This window comes from Patiria miniata, unplaced genomic scaffold, assembly GCF_015706575.1.
Source record: "Patiria miniata isolate m_02_andy unplaced genomic scaffold, ASM1570657v1 HiC_scaffold_6, whole genome shotgun sequence".
NCBI lineage: Eukaryota > Metazoa > Echinodermata > Asteroidea > Valvatida > Asterinidae > Patiria > Patiria miniata.
In genome coordinates this window covers 12,679,168-12,699,022 of record NW_024037073.1, presented here as the reverse complement: position 1 = coordinate 12,699,022, position 19,855 = coordinate 12,679,168, and the positions used below count along the sequence as shown (strand labels likewise).

Here is a 19,855-nt window from a genome sequence, read left to right as displayed (position 1 = left end):
CCTTTTTCTGAGTCATTATGAGTAAGTATACAGCCCTATAAAGATTGTGATTCACCAATGGGGGTCCCTTTGTATTTGGAATCTCTGTAACTTGCAATTTTAAGAAATCTAAATCTTTTTAAATGTGCTTCTTTACATGTTTTTGTTGTTGCGGACAATGCATTTGTGGACACAGTGTGTTGCAGCCACTTCTACAAAACAACAGATGCTGAAAGGAGGTTCCAGAAGCATGTGCAAAGATGGTAGAACTTGTCATGAGTCTGGATGCCATTGATTCCTGCATCTCTGAACATGACTGGTTTGCTGTCTGCTGTCTACATCCGGCAACACTTCAGACAGCACACATGCAGTACCAGACACAGTATGGAAGAAATGCCATCCAGGGCACTCTTGACCAGTGTGGAAAGTTGACTGTTGTGCTTTATTAATTATAAATTCTCCTTTACAAGGTAGATGAACTGATGGAGCAAATATGACATCGCTAGAGAGGCAGTTGAGCAACAGCCATGATCTTGTTCAGATGGTAGGGAAGTGAGGACGCACTGTACCTGTTATTTTTCAACCACCCAATTGCAGGACGGCACTAGGACACATCGTCAGTTTGAGAGAGAATTTCAATCCTGCTACTAAGAGAATGAAGTACACCAACAATGTGTATACAAGCAGGACAAGCATACCAAAATCATACGTGAGGTGCCCCTGGAATCACCAGAAGACATCAGATCTACTAAAAAGATGAAGATATTGAGGCTTCAATCCAACAAGACGAAATGGATCGCTGGTCAACAAGGCGAGAGGTGCCCCTGGATTCACAAAAAGACATCAGATCTAATAAGAAGATGAAGATATTGAGGCTTCAATCCCACGAGATGGAATGGATCGCTGGTCACCAAGGCAACAGTGTGGACATTCATAAAGTTTCTATCAAGTGCAGGAGTCTAGCACTGAGCTCTGTCAAGTGCCCAAGCTGTTGATGGTGATTGATTCAATCAGTGACAATCAATTGCCTGACAGTCAATTTGATTGACGGCACTTTAATTGATGAGGTAGAGCTTGAAGGCGAAGTTAAAGTAATAGAAATACGTGGTGCTGAACCCTGCTCAGGCTGGACAAGCTGCAAGCAGACCAAGAGGAGCAACTGAGCCTGCTGAGAACATTGATGGCTGGAAAAACATCAAAGCAAGGTCAAGGGTTACTTGAGGGCGATATGGAGCCATTTGACCACCCGATGGAGTACCAGGAGCAGTACAAGGCTGCAGAAGCTAAACTGCAGGATGATCAGTTCAGAAAGAAAACCACAGGTTCATTTTGATTTTGCACATTCTTGGTCTCAGCGCGGGCTTTCCTCTCCTCAGCAGCAACCATGACGTCTTTTTAACTTTGAAGCTCAGACGCCAATTTCTTGGGGGAAGGAATCTTCTAAGGCAGAAATGCGATGAAGGTTTACAAACCAAACAAACCTTACAAATGGTGCCTCAACTGTTGGAACTCGGAACTGTAGCAGGGCAAAACCAACAACGAGACTAAAGTCAGATTGTGCAAGAAAGTAGTCTTGCGTTTATCTCAACCCTTCAATGGTAAGGGTCACCCTATTTAGATGGATAAATTGTTCTCATCCCCTAACTTGTACTGTGCACTTGGGAACAATGGTATTGGAGCATGTGGCACGCTGCATTTGAACCAGGTCGGCACCCCCGATGAGATCAAAGAGACAAAAACGAAGAAAAGGAATCCCCTACGTGCAGTTAGGGACGGTAATCTGTTGTTTTTGTCCTGGTTTGACAAACAGCAAGTCAATGTCGTCACCTCAGGTCACAACCAGTGGACAAACCAGTTACCATCAAGAGCTACACATGTTTCATGGGTGGAGTAGACCGAGCTGATCAAGGCATGTGATATTACTTGAATATCCACAAAACTCTCAAGTGGTGGAAAAAAGCATTTCATGAAACACATCACCGTTTTCTAAATCTCAAGAAAGACCAATTATCGTCGTATTTGGAAGCCAGAGGTGTTGTCGTAACAAATGGAAAGCATAAGGAACTTGCTGAGAAGGCATACTGGGCGGATAAGCTTGGTTTGGTTGCAAAACCAACGGTAGAGAAGCCAAGGTAGCGACACGTGTATGACTAAATTGACCAATCGGGGAACAAGTTTGGCTGTTCGATGGGACAAGTTTGGCTGTTCTATTTTGTGTAAGGACTCCGTCTGTATTTTAGAGTACTTTTTCCAGAAAATTACTAATTTCTTTTTCTGAAGCAAAGAACAAACAAATTGATTTATTGACAATGAGCTGTATTCATTTACCTTGTAAAAATATTTTCTCTATACCTTTTGGTGCTAAACTAATATCATAAATGTATTTCAAATATGACCTGGAGGCCTTGGGCTGTGTTTGATTTAAAACGATTTTGAATTATTTATGTTGTTAATATTTCCATTTTTGTGTGATTGTTGGTAAAATATTTTTGTTTCAAATAATGAACACAAATGATAAGTGGAAATATTAGCAACATTTCTGGATATTTAAGCACTTGATTATTTTAATTGATTTTCTATTTTGTTTTCACAGGTCACTGGAGAGGATCCCCATGCATAGCCCTGATTGACTTGTCTGGTAAGTCTTACAGATCTCAATTCCCACCAATCTTCAAGGCCCTAAACCTCAAGCTCCCTGCACTGGCTGGTCTTCTGAAACAGATTAAGCGCCATGTTGTCAATGAAAAAAAGAGTAACAACATCACCAGCCTTGCTGAAGAATTTCCCGGCCTCTCAATGTCAGCTCCAGAGATTGGACCTCATTGCAGAGAAAATGGTATCTCACCAGAGTCTCTTATTCAAGGTAAAATTACATTTTTTTGGTTAACAAATTTCTTACAAATGTCCCATCAGTTAAAAAACATAACAAAACATTCAACTAAAAAGCACATCAACAAAACTTGTTAAACCTATAAGAAGGAGAAAAAAAGGCCCTATCCAAACAAGATGTAAAACATTTACATCTTGTTTGAAGATTGGAAATTTTTGTGTGTTTTGAATTTTGCTTAGTTTTACAAATAAAGTGTCTTCTTGTTGTTTTGACACAGGGGCGTCATCAGCAGTCAAGTCGCCAATAACTAATGTAATGATCATTGAGTTGTTCCGCTACCGTGAAAAGAGCAACACAACATGGCAGACAGTCATCGATGTTTGGTGGCCAAGCTTCTTTCAGACAGATAAGCCTCCACTTGGCACCGTACCAAGCAACTGGAGCAATCTGAACCAGACGCGACAGAGATTACGGCAAACTCTGTTGAATGACTTTCTCAACACCGTGTACTCCACACCGCTCCCAAAACCTGCCCCTCAAGAAGAGACCGACGATGATGAAGATCTGGATTCAGATTATGAAAGTGATTTGGAGTTCTATCCAGATTTCATTTCGGGTGAAACGCTAGACCATTTTGGCGACTGCATGGAATATTTGACTGACCTCTGGCAGGATGAAGTGCTGAGCCATCAAGTAACAAAAGAGGAGTGCACAAAGAAAAGTAAGACACTTAAGAAATTAGAACGAGCTTTGGAAGAGGCTCAACAGATTAGTTCAGATCTGAAGAAAGAAGTAAGTGGCCTGTCAAAGAAAAATGTAGTGCGAAGGTTGGAACGACGAGATGCAGACCTGGAGGAAAAGGAAAGGGAACTAGCTGAGGGGGTCAGAGAAAAGCAGAAACTAAACAAGAAAATCCAGAAACTGGAAGAAAACATTAAGTGTTTACAAAGAGACAAAAAAGCAAAAGGTGATTCGAGAAGGCACACACGTTGGCTGACTGCTCAAGACGTGGCAGAGCTCTGAGACAAATGACATGCTTGGAGTCAATGCGAGGGATGCGACGGACAGGGCAAAGTGGAGGAGAGCCATAGGGAGAAAGCAGGCCAACCCAGAACAGACTGGACAACAGCTTTAAAACCGATGATGATGATGATGATGATGATGATGAAATCACTTCATGAGTTTGTGCATTTTCCCATGATTTGTTTTAAAGCTGGACGTACATTTTTTTGTTATGTTGGACTTTAAAACACAGAGGGTGTATAAACTCTGGGACTCGGCAAAGGTCTTTACACAGTCAATGGTGTCTGACCATGTGCGAGGGATGGCTTACCATGGCATCAAAAGAAAATGAAAAAAACAAAGACGAGAGGGGCCTTCATCGAAGTCAACACGATTAAAATGAAATCACAGACTGACACTAAACTTGACAGTATTTGATATATCTATGATTTCACTTGATCATTCTCTGCTTTAAGGTTAATGACATGGGTCCTGCAATCGCGTGTTATATTGCTTATATCGTTTTACAGCCAAAAAACTTGATATATTTCTGAATAGTAGGGCTTCCGATTATTTTGGTCACCGTGCTATCAGTGTACTGGAACAAAGTGCCAGCCATATTGGACTGTCAGGCATATTGGACTGTCAGGTATTGGACTGTCAGCCATATTGGACTGTCAGCCATATTGGACTGTCAGCCATATTGGACTGTCCAAAAGTCACACAATTTTGTGTACGGCGAATATGAGGCATGTGCTATCCAGTCAGTAAATAGAGATCAGTAGGGCGATCTGGTTAATTGAAAGCCACACACACAACTTAGTGTAAGTTGTATGGGATGTATGATATCCAGTTATTATATACAGATCAGTGAGGCAGTCCTAAAAGCTATGTGCTAAGTGCGTCCTGAAACAAATCTTACTTAATGCAAGGATTCAGCCTTTTTAAAATGTATTATTTTGCCTTTACATAATGAGTACTAATACCAAAAGGAAAGAAATGTGAAACCTAAATATTAAACTATATTATTCAAGTGAGTTTTAGCTCACCGCTTCTTTAACATCAAAGTTTGTAGGTTGGAGCTGCACTCTCAATTTTCCTGACTTTGACAAGAAAGGCAGAGTGTCTGGGTTGTTCATTGTGGGGTCTCGCTATGTACTTAGGGATGTGGTCTTTGATGTATGAACTGGAGGGGTCTTCAAATTCATCCGAGGCTGTGGAAGAACAATTTCAGAGACCTGCTCAAAAGGTTTTGCAAGTGTATTTTGTCAAACGTTACCTATTTTTCATTTCGTAAAATAATAAAAAGTTGACACGTTCACAATACTCATATGTACAGTAGATGTGTGGGTCGGGTGAAATGTCCACACAAAATGGTGTCCTGTACTCACATTATCTCTAATGGTTCCCAGTAAAGGTGATGCATGTATGTGGCTTGGGCACAGTTACTGTTATTAACCCTCCTATGGTAACATGCATTGTCAGCCTGCTTATTACTTGGGTCAATATTGGTCAAGACCCCCATTGGTTTGTACACAGTAGGCCAGGAGGTGAGGAAGAAAATTTTGACCATTGGTGACCTCTTAAGCAAAGGGAGGGATATCTATGTTTATGTGGTTATTTTGTCAAGCAGACTATGGACAATGTTTGTCACTCATCGAATGTTGAGATGTAGATATATGGGTCTAGCACCTGAATAAACCACAGCAAAAAGGTATTGCAATCAACAAGCTTTTCGGAGCTGCATACTTATCCCATATCATTTCTATTGGATCCAGATAAAACTAATGAATGTGCATGCGGTATGCTCTAAATTTGTTCAGGTCCAAGTGCCGAGATTCCCAAACCTGGATTCAGTTCACCTCGAAGATAGCGCCCTCTACCACCATGGCTTGATCAGGCTTGCCAGTAAGGGATCAGCTACTTAGGGGAATATAATCCAAAATCCAGTTTTGAACAAAGACTAGTCTATGATAAGATGGAATTTTGCGTCAGGGTGATATAAATTAAATTAGGTTTTGCCCTTCACCGACGTTTAAACACTGTATACTCAGTGTGTTACCTCCCGAGTGAAAGATGGAAAAAATCACTCGGATGGGACTCGAACCCACGACCTCCTGCTTTCTAGTGCAGATGTCTTACCACTCGACCACCAAGCTAACGGGATTGGTTGGCTGGTTCGAATCTCATGTACATAGCAGCGGGTACCGCATAAACTATGATAAGATGGAATTTTGCGTCAGGGTGATATAAATTAAATTAGGTTTTGCCCTTCACCGACTAGTCTACCCGATGAGAGGCCATGTCACAAACATGGCTGTAGTGGGCAAGTACATGATATCTTACCGCTTTGGTCCGACTGGTAGTCCATGTCTGTATGAAGTGTTGTCTCTGCCAGGGAGATACCACTGTGGCGTCTAGCCTGGTGCACTAACCACACCTTGTGGGTCACCTCTAGTGTCTTCTCAATGGTAAGAGGGAGGCTGTGCACACGCAAGAATTCAGCTGCTTCAACTATCTAACCAAAAAAAGAGATGAAAAAATTAAAACTTCTGCCAGTGTAAGAGTGTACATACTTGGAGCACTTTTAAACACACGTCACACGATATTTGTGCAGAATGTCTTTCTTTCCATACATTAAATGATGGAGACAGTATTTGAAAAAAATGTGACCTCCTATGAAATCTGATTGATTTATAAGAAGACTATCTGTGAGATGGAATTTTAGGTCAGGGCGATGTAAATCAAATTAGGTTTTGCCCTTCACCGAGGTATAAACACTGTATACTAGAAGACTGATTTTTATCTAAAAGCCCTTTTGGTTAGTATCCATCCTCCACCCTTCAGTATCCCCAAATCCTCTTTTAAATAACAAATTGAAATAAAATACAGAATGCCTTCAAGGTGCTTTCATGTTACGGGTATCATCCTACCTCCATGCCTTAAAGCCCGAGTCCATCATTTGCAGCTATCCAAAAAAGTAACCGGCGTAATTATTGTTGAAAAACATACTGGTTGAAAGATAGTAAGGGGACTAAACTCCCTGTGAAATGATCCTTTCCGGCAAGCTCTCATTTTGAAGAAATCAACGAAAGAAGGCATTTCCAACGGTGCTTCTTAAGAAGCACCGTAGGAAAATTTTAATTAGTTGTTCGTTTTGTTATTCAGCGTTGGAACGACGCACAGGCGCGCGCGGTTGCTATAATTCGTTGGATCTGTGCGCAACATTGCGTAAAGCTGCAATTCAAAACAATTCGGAACATGATTTAGCAACTTTTGATTTTAAATTGAGATCCTAGAATGCTGTTTTTCTCGGAATATGAAGCTGAAGCTGAGCTGAAACTTCATCAAGTAAGTTGTTCAGTATCCTTCATTAGATTTTGAACACTTTTGTTGCTTCAAACGAACAAAATGCACTAATTACAAATGATGGACTACAGCTTTAAATTATTCTGGAGTGAATTAGGCTGACCTCGATCCTCCAAAATCTACCTCTTACTCATAAAGCAATCCAAACTTAATTGAACGTTCAAATGTGTCTTCAGTCTTTTCCAAACAATCTTCCAAAAATCAGCCACCACCACAACATGGATTCCAGAGGATTGAGGAGGATTAGGGTTAAAGGGAATGTACATCATTGGCTTTGTAATTTTCAGAAAAGAACTATTTGAGGGGTTAGTATAATAGATCAAATATTGTTACACTGACATGTTTGAAGATTTGTGTTCGAAAATGCTTGAAAATCCAAGAAAAACAAAATTGTTTAAGTAGTCTGGTTCCCTGACTCCACTAAAGATAAAATGGATCAATTTATAGGTGTCGGAAAATTGTAAGGTAAGGGAACCAGTCTAGCCGGCCTGCACCCGTTCATGAACATATAATCAATAGCAAAATAAATTTGGACTGAAAAAATTGTAAATTTGGAGCAGTAGTTGAAAAATAGTTAGGTTTTTCCAACGGTGGTCGGCCGACCACTGTTGGAAATGTATACAAAAATACCATTTTCTTGAAAATGACTTCACACCAGGTGCCATAATTTTACAGGATGCTTTAGACTGTCATTTACCAACATCCTTGTAAGGTATTTTGTAAAAACTTGGTAGTTTCATTTTTCGATGTTTGCAAATGTTGTATATTCCCTTTAAAATGATCCTGTTGATAATTAATCATTCTCCGTGCACATGTGTCCCTCAAGTGTTACAACAGTTAAAAGATCACTTCATGCATTGTTGAGGGTACCTGCTTCTGTAAAGACTCTACAGTGCCATAGTGTGTGAGGTAGGGGTCGTTCAGACACCGTTTTAAATTCCCTTAAAACACCGGTTGAACTCGATTCAGTGTAACTTTCTTGTTAAAACGATGTCTGAACGCTTTTTTATTTAGACCGAATCGAGTTTAACTCGAATATAAAACGGCAACTTAAACCCCCTCGGAGGGAGGGTTAAGCGAATAACCAGAACGAGTTTATCTCCTAGTACGATGTCTGAACAGTTTTAGCTAAAACGCTGCCCGTTTTAGCCAGCGCAGTGACCCGGAGTTACGCAACGCCTTTTCTGTGGCGCGCTTTTTTATTAAGCAAACAATGTCCTAATTCTCCTACCGTTAAAAAAAAAATCAAATTTCAAGTCCAATTTCCACAAGTTTTCTGACCACATAATTATGTGCACATGGTCCGAGTTTCACATCATGCTCACTCGTACCCGACTCACAATGCCATGACAAACGTGTAGATGCCAACGCAACAACCGCTAACCTGAGCATAATTATCATAATACATTAATATATTCAACTTCCAGGAAAACCTTGGCGTTGATTAGTCAATATTGCAACGTTAATATCACGTGTATTTTCACGTGACTGACATGTTGTGCGGGAAAGTTGATGCAGTATACCTTGAGAGAAATCTCGTCAATGACGTCTTGTTTCCAACACTGATTTTCGAACAACTTTCAGAACATTTTTGGAATTTTGCACCACGAAGGGTACAGAAAATAGCCCCCAAACTGTAAACACAAATGGTGTATATGTAAGGCCAATGTACGATACTTCCAAAAAAATAGGGAAATCGCCGCGGTGGACAAGTGACTGTCGTTATGTTTACCGGCGTGCCACAGTACATGACCGGCCGAGGCTGCGATGTCAAACACGGCATGGCAACATGCATCACACGGTGAGGGGCTCAGACCACGTGTAGTGAACTGTAAAAATGGAAGAGTGATCGAAGGCTCTTTTTAGCGCGCAGTTTTTGCCGAGGCGGATGTTCTACGTGACCTTAGAAATTGAGATAAACTACTTTGAGTTGAACTTGTTACACTTAAAACGATGTCTGGACGCTCGGTAGTTTTATTTTTTACGATGGACCTCCCGTGGCGAGCGACAGTTTTAACTTTTACTGTTTTAGCTAACACGGTCTCTGAACATGGCCCTAGTGTTGCAACACAATGTGTGGCTCCCACTGCAGCACTTGTGGGTGTTGACAACGCACCACACATGGAGTCCATGCAGGCCATCAATCACACTCATTATGAGATAGAATAATGATGAATTCACAAACCTGCGTAATATTAGCGACATACAGAGCAGCCGCCTTGCCTGATTTGAGTCGTGCAGCCAGTACAGGCATTGCTTCATGCGGTCGCTCCATGTCGATGACTGCTCCGTCTACTAACAACGCAGGGTCTAGGTCTTTATGGCAGCTCTGTAATGTACCTTGAGAATTAAAAAACAAAGAGAAAAGGGAAGGATTGTTAAAGTTGCAGTGAAGCTGCTGAAACTCTTTAGCATTTATACCTTAATTTATTTATTGTTATGGTGTCCTTAACCTGTGACATTTGGACCTCAAAGCTCTTCCAAAGATATATAAGAGCTTGTCGGACTATATTCAACATTTTAACTCATATTTGGAAGAAAGTTTCAAATCAAGAATCCATTTAGATTTTTTTTTTCTCGATATGGTGACATTGGCCTTTGACATTCAACCACAAAACCAATTGTAACTTGTGCAGCTGACAGACTCGCTACTGCTGCAGGAGGTTAGGCCAAAAAAAAAAAAAAAAAGTCGGTCTCTGGTCAGGGTGCGCGTCGATTTTAATCATGCGCGTCAATCTTTTTTTTTCTAAAATGTTCCGCGGTAGCTCCAACAGCGCCCATCTATTGCCGCACCTCCTCATTTTTTTTTTTACCAAAGAGCACCAAGGAATGGGAAATTGCACCAAGGCAAATGATCGAGAGCACCAAGGAAAATTATGAAGGACAACAATGTACATGTACATGAGGACACCAAAAAAGCAAAATAGTACCCCATCTTGTCTGTACAATCCAAGCTTGAAGAAAAAAAAAATTCAAGAAAAAAAAAAAAAAAGCCGCGTCCCCGCGTTAATTCCGGAACTTTGGTCTGACCAGAGACCGAATATTTTTTTTTTGGCCTTAAAGGCTGCAGAGTCAAATATGTACATGTAGTCGCGGTACGTGTGATGGACTTGAGATGGTTCACAAGTCATATCAAGTCAATCAAATTAGGTTTTGCCCTTCACCGACGTATAAACACTTTATACTCAGTGTGTTACCTCCCGAGTGAAAGTTGGAAAAAAAATAACTCGGGTGGGACTCAAACCCACGACCTCCTGCTTTTTAGTGCAGATGTCTTACCACTCGACCACCGAGCTAACGGGATCGGTTGGCTAGTTTGAATCTAATGTACATAGCAGCGGGTACCGCATTAACTACTAATAAGATGGGATTTTGCATCAGGGTGATGTAAATCAAATTAGGTTTTGCCCTTCACCGACGTATAAACACTGTATACTCAGTGTGTTACCTCATATCAAGCCCATTTTTATTTTATTTTATCTTCAAACAAATTTAAATCCTGGATCCTGAATCCTGATTGCTTATTATCCATGGCAACAACAGTGTGACATTATCCCACACAGCATGGTCCATACAGCACTATAGTGCACACACTATTTCTGCTACACACCCGTATAAAACTGCTGAAAACTTAATCTAGCATTCATTCCATCATTAATGTAGGTCAAGGTTGCTTGAAGATAAATTTGTTATCTCAATCATGTTTGTAAAAAGTTGAAAATGTAGTGCTTCTACACTTATGTCCCATATGCTTCTGAGAATATGGAACACAAAAGCACCACATTTTTTTGGTGTTCCACTCACACTCGTGAGATAACTAATAGTTTGAATCTCATGGTTGGATCTCTCAGGACACGGCACTAAAATCCGTATTTTTCCGACTGGACAGGATTATCACCTCTTACCTGAGTGAAAGGAAACATTTTCTGGCCACGGCTGCCAAGGATGACAAATGTTCCAAGATGACGCCCATTGCTTAACATTCTTAGCAGCTCTCTTTAAATGTTCAGGCTTAGCTTCAAAGGAGTGTACACAACCTCCTGGGCCCACTGCAAATTGATTCAAGATGATATGGACAAAATGAAGACACGTACGTCTTTAACCCCTTTGTCTTGTTTTGTTGAGGTTTATGGTTTCAGGGAGGGTAGGGGTGATTTTTTTCCCAATCCTTGATTTCAATGCTTGCAAACTATAGGGCCCTAGCACTATACAGGGTGGATAAAAAAAAACGAAACCGAGATATTATTGCTAATTGGAACAGAAGTAGGGCACATGTGAATCAAAGGGAGATATCCTCTATTAGGGTTGAATCTCCTCTTTAAAATGACACCCTGATCATGTCCTTACATTCACGGTTGACTGAGCAGTGACCAAGTTTATGAAAGGGTCTATTAAGAGGCTTGTGCCACTTTTAATGGTGAAATCTCTTTTTTTCCCACCTGCCTTGATCGGCAACCATAGCCTTTCACTCTGTGACAAATGACAACACAAAAACCACAATTGAAAAGTGGCGCAAGCCTGTAGATTGACCCTTTTTTATAAAACTGGTCACTGCTCAGTCAACCGTGAATGCAATGACATGATCAGGGTGTCATTTTAAAGAGGAGATTCAACCCTAACAGAGGATATCTCCCTTTGATTCACAAGTGCCCTACTTCTGTTCCAAATAGCAATAATATCTCGGTTTCGTTTTTTTTTTATCCACCCCATTTTGGATCATTTGGACTGCAGCCATTTTTGAGTGCTTTTGTTCAACAGGGATATCAGTAGACATCTTGTGCATTCATTGTTAATGAATTAACATAACAAAACACACCCCCAAGATGGCTGCTAAATGCAACCAATCTATTATGTCAGGTGAGGGTTGATACAAAGAATGTGGCATTTAGTTTCACCAACTGCAGGATATTGCCAGATTCAGAAGGGGTTCAACGGGTGAGTCTCCTTTTGATACAAATACTTTAAAGCTATAGTCCATCATTTGCAGCCATCCGAAAAGTAACTGGCGTAATTACTGTTGAAAAAAAAACTTGGTTGAAAGATAGTAAGGGAACTAAACTCCCTGTGAAATTATTCTTTCTGGGAAGCTGTCATTTTGAAGTAATCAACGAAAGAAGGCATTTCCAACGGTGATTCTTAAGAAGCACCGTAGGAAAATTTAAATTAGTGGTTCGTTTTGTTATTCAGCGCAGCGCGCACAAGTATTGGAACGACGCACACGCGCGCGCGGTTGTTATAATTCGTCGGATCAGTGCGCGACGCCGCGTATAGCTGCAATTACAAAACAATTCAAAACATGATTCAGTAACTTTTGATTTGAAATTGAGATCTTAGAATGCTGTTTTTCTCGGAATGTACAGCTGAAGCTTAGCTGAAACTTCATCAGGTTAGTTGCTCAGTATCCTTTATTAGATTTTGAACACTTTTGTTGCTTCAAACGAACAAAATGCACTAATTACAAATGATGGACTATAGCTTTAAAACACCTAGTTTTACATCATGAAATAAATAAACATACACAAACCAACATAAAGGGACAGAGAAGATATTGAAAGAAACCATGCTCATATGCTATTTTTCCATGAGGCCAACAGGAGGATTTTGCAGGATTGAGGCTACATCCAAGCAAAAAGGCCTAGGGAGTTAGGTTAATTCAATGAACAGACCTGCTCTAGATAGGAAGAGCGTCATTGCTCCAGACCCGGCGCCTGCTTCTAAGATCACATCTCCTTGACTGGCATCAATCATCATCAGCATTGTGCAGCAATCCTATCATCCAAAACACCACAAAAACAAATACACAAAATGGCACTTGAAAACTTCTACTTTCAAGTTCGAGTAATTTCAGAGTTGGGGCACAGTAATGGTTAATTTTACAGGGCCCTTTTTTCCCCGCCAAAACACTGCTTTTTTTAACAGCTTCATCCACTTACATGTTGTTTTAACAGAGATGCCGCAAATCCATCAATAAAAAGCCTGAAACGCTACTAAAAAACCTGAAACTACCCTTACCCCCTTTCAAAAATGTGTTTTCTGGATGTTTCAGACCAAATCTAGCACTTTTAAAATGTCACATTTCTTGAAAGAAAAACCTGAATTCAGGTTAAAACCTGAAAAGTGGCATCTCTGTTGTAAAGACTTTAGTATTAAGAGTGGCTCTGGTTGACCAAAATAGATTTTGGTTTTAGGCAAGTACACATTATTGATGAATTTTTAAATGATCAGCCTCTGATGTCATTCTGGATTATTACAACAGTTGATCTCTCAAAGTAGTCACTTTTATCTGCAGAATAATTTGATTCGGCGCAACTCTGTAACGCCAGTCTTAAATAAGGGAATAAATATGTGCTTGGCCAGTTTTAAACAATTACGTTTGGAACCGGCTAGGGGCATGGACGCCGATAACTCGGCTCGGGGCCATTATCGGCGATTAGGCCCCTACCTGGTTTTAAGCCTACTTGTTTATACCTTTAGGTACAGAAGTCAAAACAAGTCAAAAACTATAAATTTCCAATGATTCTGTTCATCAATTTTGCTTTATGTTTTGTGAAACACCCCTCTAGCTATGTTTATGGTATGTGCCTTGCACGAGTAGTACTAAAAATCTCCTATGGAGACTGTGCAAGTGTAGCGTGCACTGTGCAATGTGGCACAGAACGCAGCAGTGCCGGTGTTGTGTGAATTTAGGACTATGAAATACGGAATCACTGGTAGTATTGCGCATGCCTACATGTAAGTGAAGATAAAATAGAGTGACTGGTCATGTGTGATGGTTCAACCAATAAAAGAGTGAAAGTGACCAGATTTCATAGGAGTCCAAATTTCGTGTAACACCGGGAAAAAGTGTTAAAAAGCAGTCTGTGTTTTATCAACCGTTTAAAACCACCCACATGACAGGCTCCCGACCAATAGGAATGGGTAAACTGTCTCAGGTATTTATGAATGGAAGTTACTAACCTTTGGATAAGATATAACAGGTATTCGCTTCATGTACAACACAAACTCTTCCAGGGAGGGTCTGCGAATCAGGACATCTATACCCAAGTCTGTGGTGAATGTTTTTCCGGCTGGATGACCAACTAGATCGGCATGTGAGATGGTACCAAACTTGGAGGAGAAGTCCTTATTGGCATTCAGTGGGAACATCCTAGATGTGATTGAGGAATGAATAAATATTGATATCAGTGGTCAAGTCAAGACCTCCCTGGCCTTGACCAAGGACAGCACCGAGAAGGCCCCAGACCATGCCCAAAACTGAGACCTTAGTCTTTGAGAACAAGATCCAAACTTTGTGTTCAAGACTGAGTCCCAAGACTAAGTCCTAAGACTTAGTCCTAGTACTAGTACTACAAGGACCCTGTGTAAACCTAGCCTGTCAATTCAATTTTGTAGAACTTCACCTGAAGTAGTGTTCAAATATACTGTAACTATCACTGTTCTATCATAGATCTGCAACCCTCTGTAAGGCAAAATAAAAAAAAAAACATGTTTAGCGTCCTGCCTCTTTGACAAAAAGGAAGGAGGAGGCCCTTTTTTTTTTTTTTTTTCTTTTCAAAATGGCCGCCCGACACATTTTTCAAGACAACGCGGCCGGGCTATTTTTCAAGATGGTTACCAGCTTTTTTCAAAATGGCCGCCACTTGGACTCATTGACTATTTCCACAGCTTTATACACGGTATAAAAGTCTAAAAATACGATTTCTTTCGTCAGAGATCGTTAAAATTTATCAATTTTTGTCTTTAAAAAAAAAAAAAAAAAAAAAAAGGAGGCGGCCTCTAAAAAGGAAGCGGGCGGGGACGCTAAACATGTTTTTTTTTTTACTTCGCCTAAGACCGTTGTTTTGGGCGCAAACCGATTGCTTTGCAATCATACTGGCTCCTGGCCCCTACATTATCGAAACTGATTGATTGATACTTATTGTCTGCCAGCCAATAATTTGAAATTGTAAAGTAATAATTGAATGAACACTGTCCAATTTTTTTCAGTCCGTCTCATAAAAAAGTGGATAACTTTTGTAGTCCTAGAAAAACATCAAATTACGAAAGGATTTTTTTTTCGGGATGAAACTCAAAAATAGCATGGGGAAGGCAATTTTAACCTGGACGAACACACCAAACATACATGTAGGTGTAGATACAAACCTGTAGAGATATTCATGTCGTTTGAAGTTTTCCCTGACAGCTAGGACCATCTCACCATCCACCATAGGAGGGTTGTCCTGAAATCTCCCAGGCTTGTTTATACCCTCACTGCCTCTGTCCACATCTCTCACGCTGGCATCCGATTCAGCCCTGTCAAAGGCATTATTGCCACCACTTTTTTCCTGATCTTTGCTTTGGAATTCAGATTTGCTCTGAGTAGTGGTTTTACTGTCCAGCTGTCCATTGCTGGTCTCGACACCCATCATTTGGTCCAGCCTCTCCGTGGGTGACAAGCTCCGCCTACCAGCATGAAGTCCCCGCCTCCTCGCTTCCAGGTAACTCATCCCTTCCTTTGACCTTGTCTCCCCGTCAGCACTCTCATTTCCATCAGATTTGGTCTCTGTGAAATTTCTACTTTGAAAACAGGAACCCCAACTACTGCACTTATTCAGCACTGTCTTTATTGAATATGGGTGATTGCAGAACTTGAAGGTGTTTGAGTTTGGAACACACAAACAGAGATGTTTCAAAACATCCCGGTGTCTCTGCAAGACATGAGCTCTGTTGAAGTGCCATCCTATTTGAGGTAGCGTTCCAGTTGAAATGTCTGCTCTTTCAGACGTACATGTAGTCCTTACAGCAAGCAGGACGGGTCTTGAGACTCCACATGGTTGCCGTCCTGTCATCACCGGCCATTGCTCGAGGCTTTTCCTGAAAAATCTCTGGATGACTTTCTGGCAATCGTGCCGAAGAAGTGAATGCTGCACTAGAAAAGGTGTCTCCATCATCATAATTATAGTCTGTTGAAGAAAAATAATAAAGTCATATTTTGTAGTTCATCTGGAAAATAAACTCAAAAACAACGTTAAACTTGTACGTGTTTGTAGACTCTTTTCATCAGTTTCTCACCGCCGAGTCTATTCTAGTCGTACATGGTGTACGTCTGTGCAGCGTGTAGTCTGGTTCCCTAGACCGGACAATTATTATCGACGCTCATATCACGTCTGATCCGGGGGCCAGACTATGCAGCATAAATATGCAGTGCGCACGCGCGATTTGCTTAGTAACCACCCTCAAACGCACGCGCACTTACTTGAAGGCGCGGTCGCTAATCCAATGACCGAGCGTGTTTTCGCGCCAGTTACAAGAAACACGTTTCGGCTTTGGTCATTGGTTGAGCGTTTTTGTGACATCGGTTGGCTGGAGTAACGTCACGGTTCCAATCAAAACTAAGCAAATGAGGGCGCTAGCGTGCGTGCGCGCTTTCGTACGCACGTACATTGTACATACGACGTACGACTCTGGGAATAAACTGATGAAAAAAGACTACAAACACGTACAACTACAAGTTTAACGCTGCTTTAGAGTTTATTTTCCTGATTAATGTCGGTCAGCATCACATATGGAATTCCTGAACCCCGCGGCCCAAAAGGCAAGGACACATAGAAAATGTAGGCGTACATGTACAATAAGCTTCTGTAACGAGGTAAAACGTAACAAAAATCTGGTCCAAATTTTGGGTGATCTTATGTAGAGAATTCTCATCCTGGATGTTAGTCCACCTGGGCTAGGGAACGCCACTGTTGTGCCCATTCTTGAAAATCACGCATTCTCGAGAATGGGCATGCACATTCTTGAGAATGTGCAACTGGATCCTTGCTCAATCTTGGCAAAAAATAACTCTTCCAGATTGAGCGCACATTCTCGAGAATGCGCGACAAGATAACGGTCTTGTCGATGCCGAGCACCGGCTGCACTTGGCAAGTCTAGCTGAATCCTCGTTCACTGATTCTCAATAATTATACTGTTGCAACGCAAGGCGCTTAAAAGTAGAGTGGATATGATCAGTAAAGGCGTATTAATATGGGGGGGGGGATTGGGAAAATATAAGAGACATTATACTAGTGCAAAGAATTCTGATTTTTTGGGATAATAAAAGCGGGGGGGGGGGGGGGGGGGACGTAAGAATGAAGAATGTGAAGAATGAGAATGAATACTGCGACATCCCATAGTGCTAATGCTATTTCCCATTTAAATTGCCACCAATTTATTGTTCACGTCCCACCATAACGTCGCAGAGCTAGATTCTATCTAGTCAAAAGGGCAATTTTGGCAGCTTCTGGACATCGTTTTTTTTTCGTGGCACGCATATGATACATGCAGGGACTTGTAACTTGTCTAGCCTAAACAAAGCACTTCCCAGACTAGTTCCCAGTCCTCCGTTATTACAAAACTTCCCATAGTGGGCAGAAAAAAAGCAATAATAACAGGTTTAATTTGATTCAAATTATCGTAGTTATACGAGTACAGAAGCATAGCACATTTTCTTTCCTCTTTATATGAATTGTTTCCCTTTTAACCGCTATACAATTCATTTAACATAATTATGTCGTGCAATGTTTGTTAAGATTGGGCAAAATTCATAAATTGTGCACGTGATATTCCCACCCAATCTTAAGAATGAGCGCTCATTCTTAAGAATGCGTGCTCGTTCTTAAGAATGGGCGCTCATTCTTAAGAATGCGCGCCCATTCTCGAGAATGTGCATGCCCATTCTCGAGAATGCGTGATTTTCAAGAATGGGCACAACACCACCAATAAATTTAGAGCCCGAGGCGAGGCGTTCTAAACTACACTTTTTACCTTATTACATGCATGCATCATGCATGCATAATCCATCTTCAGAATTCACGTTCTTTAAGAACTTTTACTGGTTCTCAATCTAGTTGTCTGAAGTGGGTTTGCTGAGTCAGCAATGTTGACACTTAATCCATTATTAACTTACAAAGTCAAATTCGCCAATGTAGCAAGCGGTATTAAAAGCACGTGCCTCGCGAAGTAGTGAGATGAGCTAGCTAGCTGCATGCAAGTTCATATAGCGCCCTCATGAGATCCTCTGGGAAAAAAAGTTGTGTCAGCCAGGTCTAGCGGACGAGCTTCAGTACTCAAGTTTTAATGCGAATTTTCTTTCGACTCATTCGAAACACAGCAATTGTAAACAAAAAATGGATTTGAAGTTAGCACAGAGCTTCAATAAAGATCTAGAAAATGTATCAGCCGTCATTGGCGTCACTAGGATTTTTCCTGGGGGGGGGGGGGGGGGGGGGGGGCAAAGCACATATCCCCCCAATAAAATCATTGTACTTTCTTTAGTTTAGCATATTCTCAATGTATCATTTTTTCGAGGGTGGGCGGGGGACATTTACCCACTCCACCCCCACCCATGCAGACGCCGATTTTGTTAAATGTGTACTTAATAGCAAATACGACTTCACACCTCTTTTTTCCCTTCCTTTTTCAGTTTTTTTGGTTTGCTTTTCCACCAGGGGGGGGGGGGGGGGGGGGCAAGGGCGGATCCAGAACACAATTTTTTTTGGGGGGGGGGCAAAAAAAATTTTTGGTCCCCCCAAAAAGTGGGTCAAAAAATTACGGCTCTGTGGTGCGATCTGAGGCAATTTCTGACCACTTTAACCAATGTTTTTTGAGGAAAAGATGGTGGTGTTCTCATTGCCTGCCTTTATTGCGACGTCACATAAAAAAACCTTTGCCCCCCCCTGGATCCGCCCTTGGGGGGGGGGGGGCTTGCCCCATCCTGGCGACGCCCATGGCGGGGTGACGAAATCAGGCGTTCACGTGGCAAACCTGACAGCCAGCATGGAGTTATTATTCAAAACCAACCATTTTAATGTTGGCCTTTGGCGATACTTATGAACCGATGGTCCCTCGTGCTATGTTCGAGTTTCACATATTTCAAATTGCTATTTTCCTAGCATTAGGCCAAAAAATAAAAATATTCGGTCTCTGGTCAGACCAAAGTTCCGGAATTGACGCGGCCACGCGGCTTTTTTATTTTTTTTTTCCTTTTTTTTTTTCTTCAGCTTGGATTGTACAGACAAGCCTTATTTTGCTTTTTTGGTGTCCTCATGTACATTGGTAGCCTCCATAATTTGCCTTGGTGCTTTCGATCATTTGCCTTGGTGCAGTTTCCCATTCCTTGGTGCTCTTTGGTAAAAAAAATTGAGGAGGTGCGGAAATAGAGGACGCTATTGGAGCTACCGTGGAACATTTTGGAAAAAAAAAAGATCGACGCGCATGCTTAAAATCGACGCGCGCGCTGACCAGAGACCGACTTATTTTTTTTTTGGCCATAAGTCATTCACTTTTGAATGAGACAACGAACGAAAAAAGTTCCACTGCGTCCGACGTGTACTTCTTGAATGAGTTTCTTCACAAAATTTGATGGCTGCCAGACTATTTGTCTGGCAGCTAATAAATCCAATTTATGCCTCTCGCATGCAAGGTGGGTTATTTTGTGCACAAAATGAAAGCCCCTTTTCAGTGGGTAAAGCAGAAGCCAAATATCGGGGAAAAAATTTTGGTTTTTTTGCGAAAAGAAAACATACAAACTGAAATTCGTTACCAAAAAAAAAAATCATTTTTTTAAGAGTCTTGAATGACATAAAAGTTAATATATAATTGATATGATAGATCATTGATTACACAGACGTGACAAACTTGACAGCCAGCATGGAG

The 19,855-nt window shown here is 41.1% G+C and overlaps 1 protein-coding gene across 1 annotated transcript; it reads right to left on the bottom strand.

The window, feature by feature from the left end:
• Positions 1-4,852: 4,852 nt before the first annotated feature.
• On the bottom strand, positions 4,853-18,155 carry LOC119743477 (tRNA (adenine(58)-N(1))-methyltransferase, mitochondrial-like). Its single transcript, XM_038219895.1, has 8 exons — positions 17,966-18,155; positions 15,323-16,122; positions 14,138-14,327; positions 12,847-12,949; positions 11,086-11,229; positions 9,366-9,520; positions 6,158-6,329; positions 4,853-5,025 (listed from the first exon to the last, which is right to left on the bottom strand). The coding sequence occupies exons 1-8, from the start codon at positions 17,999-18,001 to the stop codon at positions 4,874-4,876; spliced, it is 1,752 nt and encodes a 583-aa protein (XP_038075823.1). The 5' UTR covers positions 18,002-18,155; the 3' UTR covers positions 4,853-4,873.
• Positions 18,156-19,855: the final 1,700 nt, after the last annotated feature.

Excerpts from the sequence above, each read along its gene's own strand:
- LOC119743477 (XM_038219895.1), bottom strand. The coding sequence starts at position 18,001 with ATGGATTATGCATGCATGATGCATGCATGTAATAAG. Across the intron at positions 12,950-14,137 it reads CTGTTATATCTTATCCAAAG|GATTGCTGCACAATGCTGAT; the intron begins GTTAGTAACTTC and ends TTTGGATGATAG. Across the intron at positions 5,026-6,157 it reads CTACCAGTCGGACCAAAGCG|CCTCGGATGAATTTGAAGAC; the intron begins GTAAGATATCAT and ends GTTCTTCCACAG.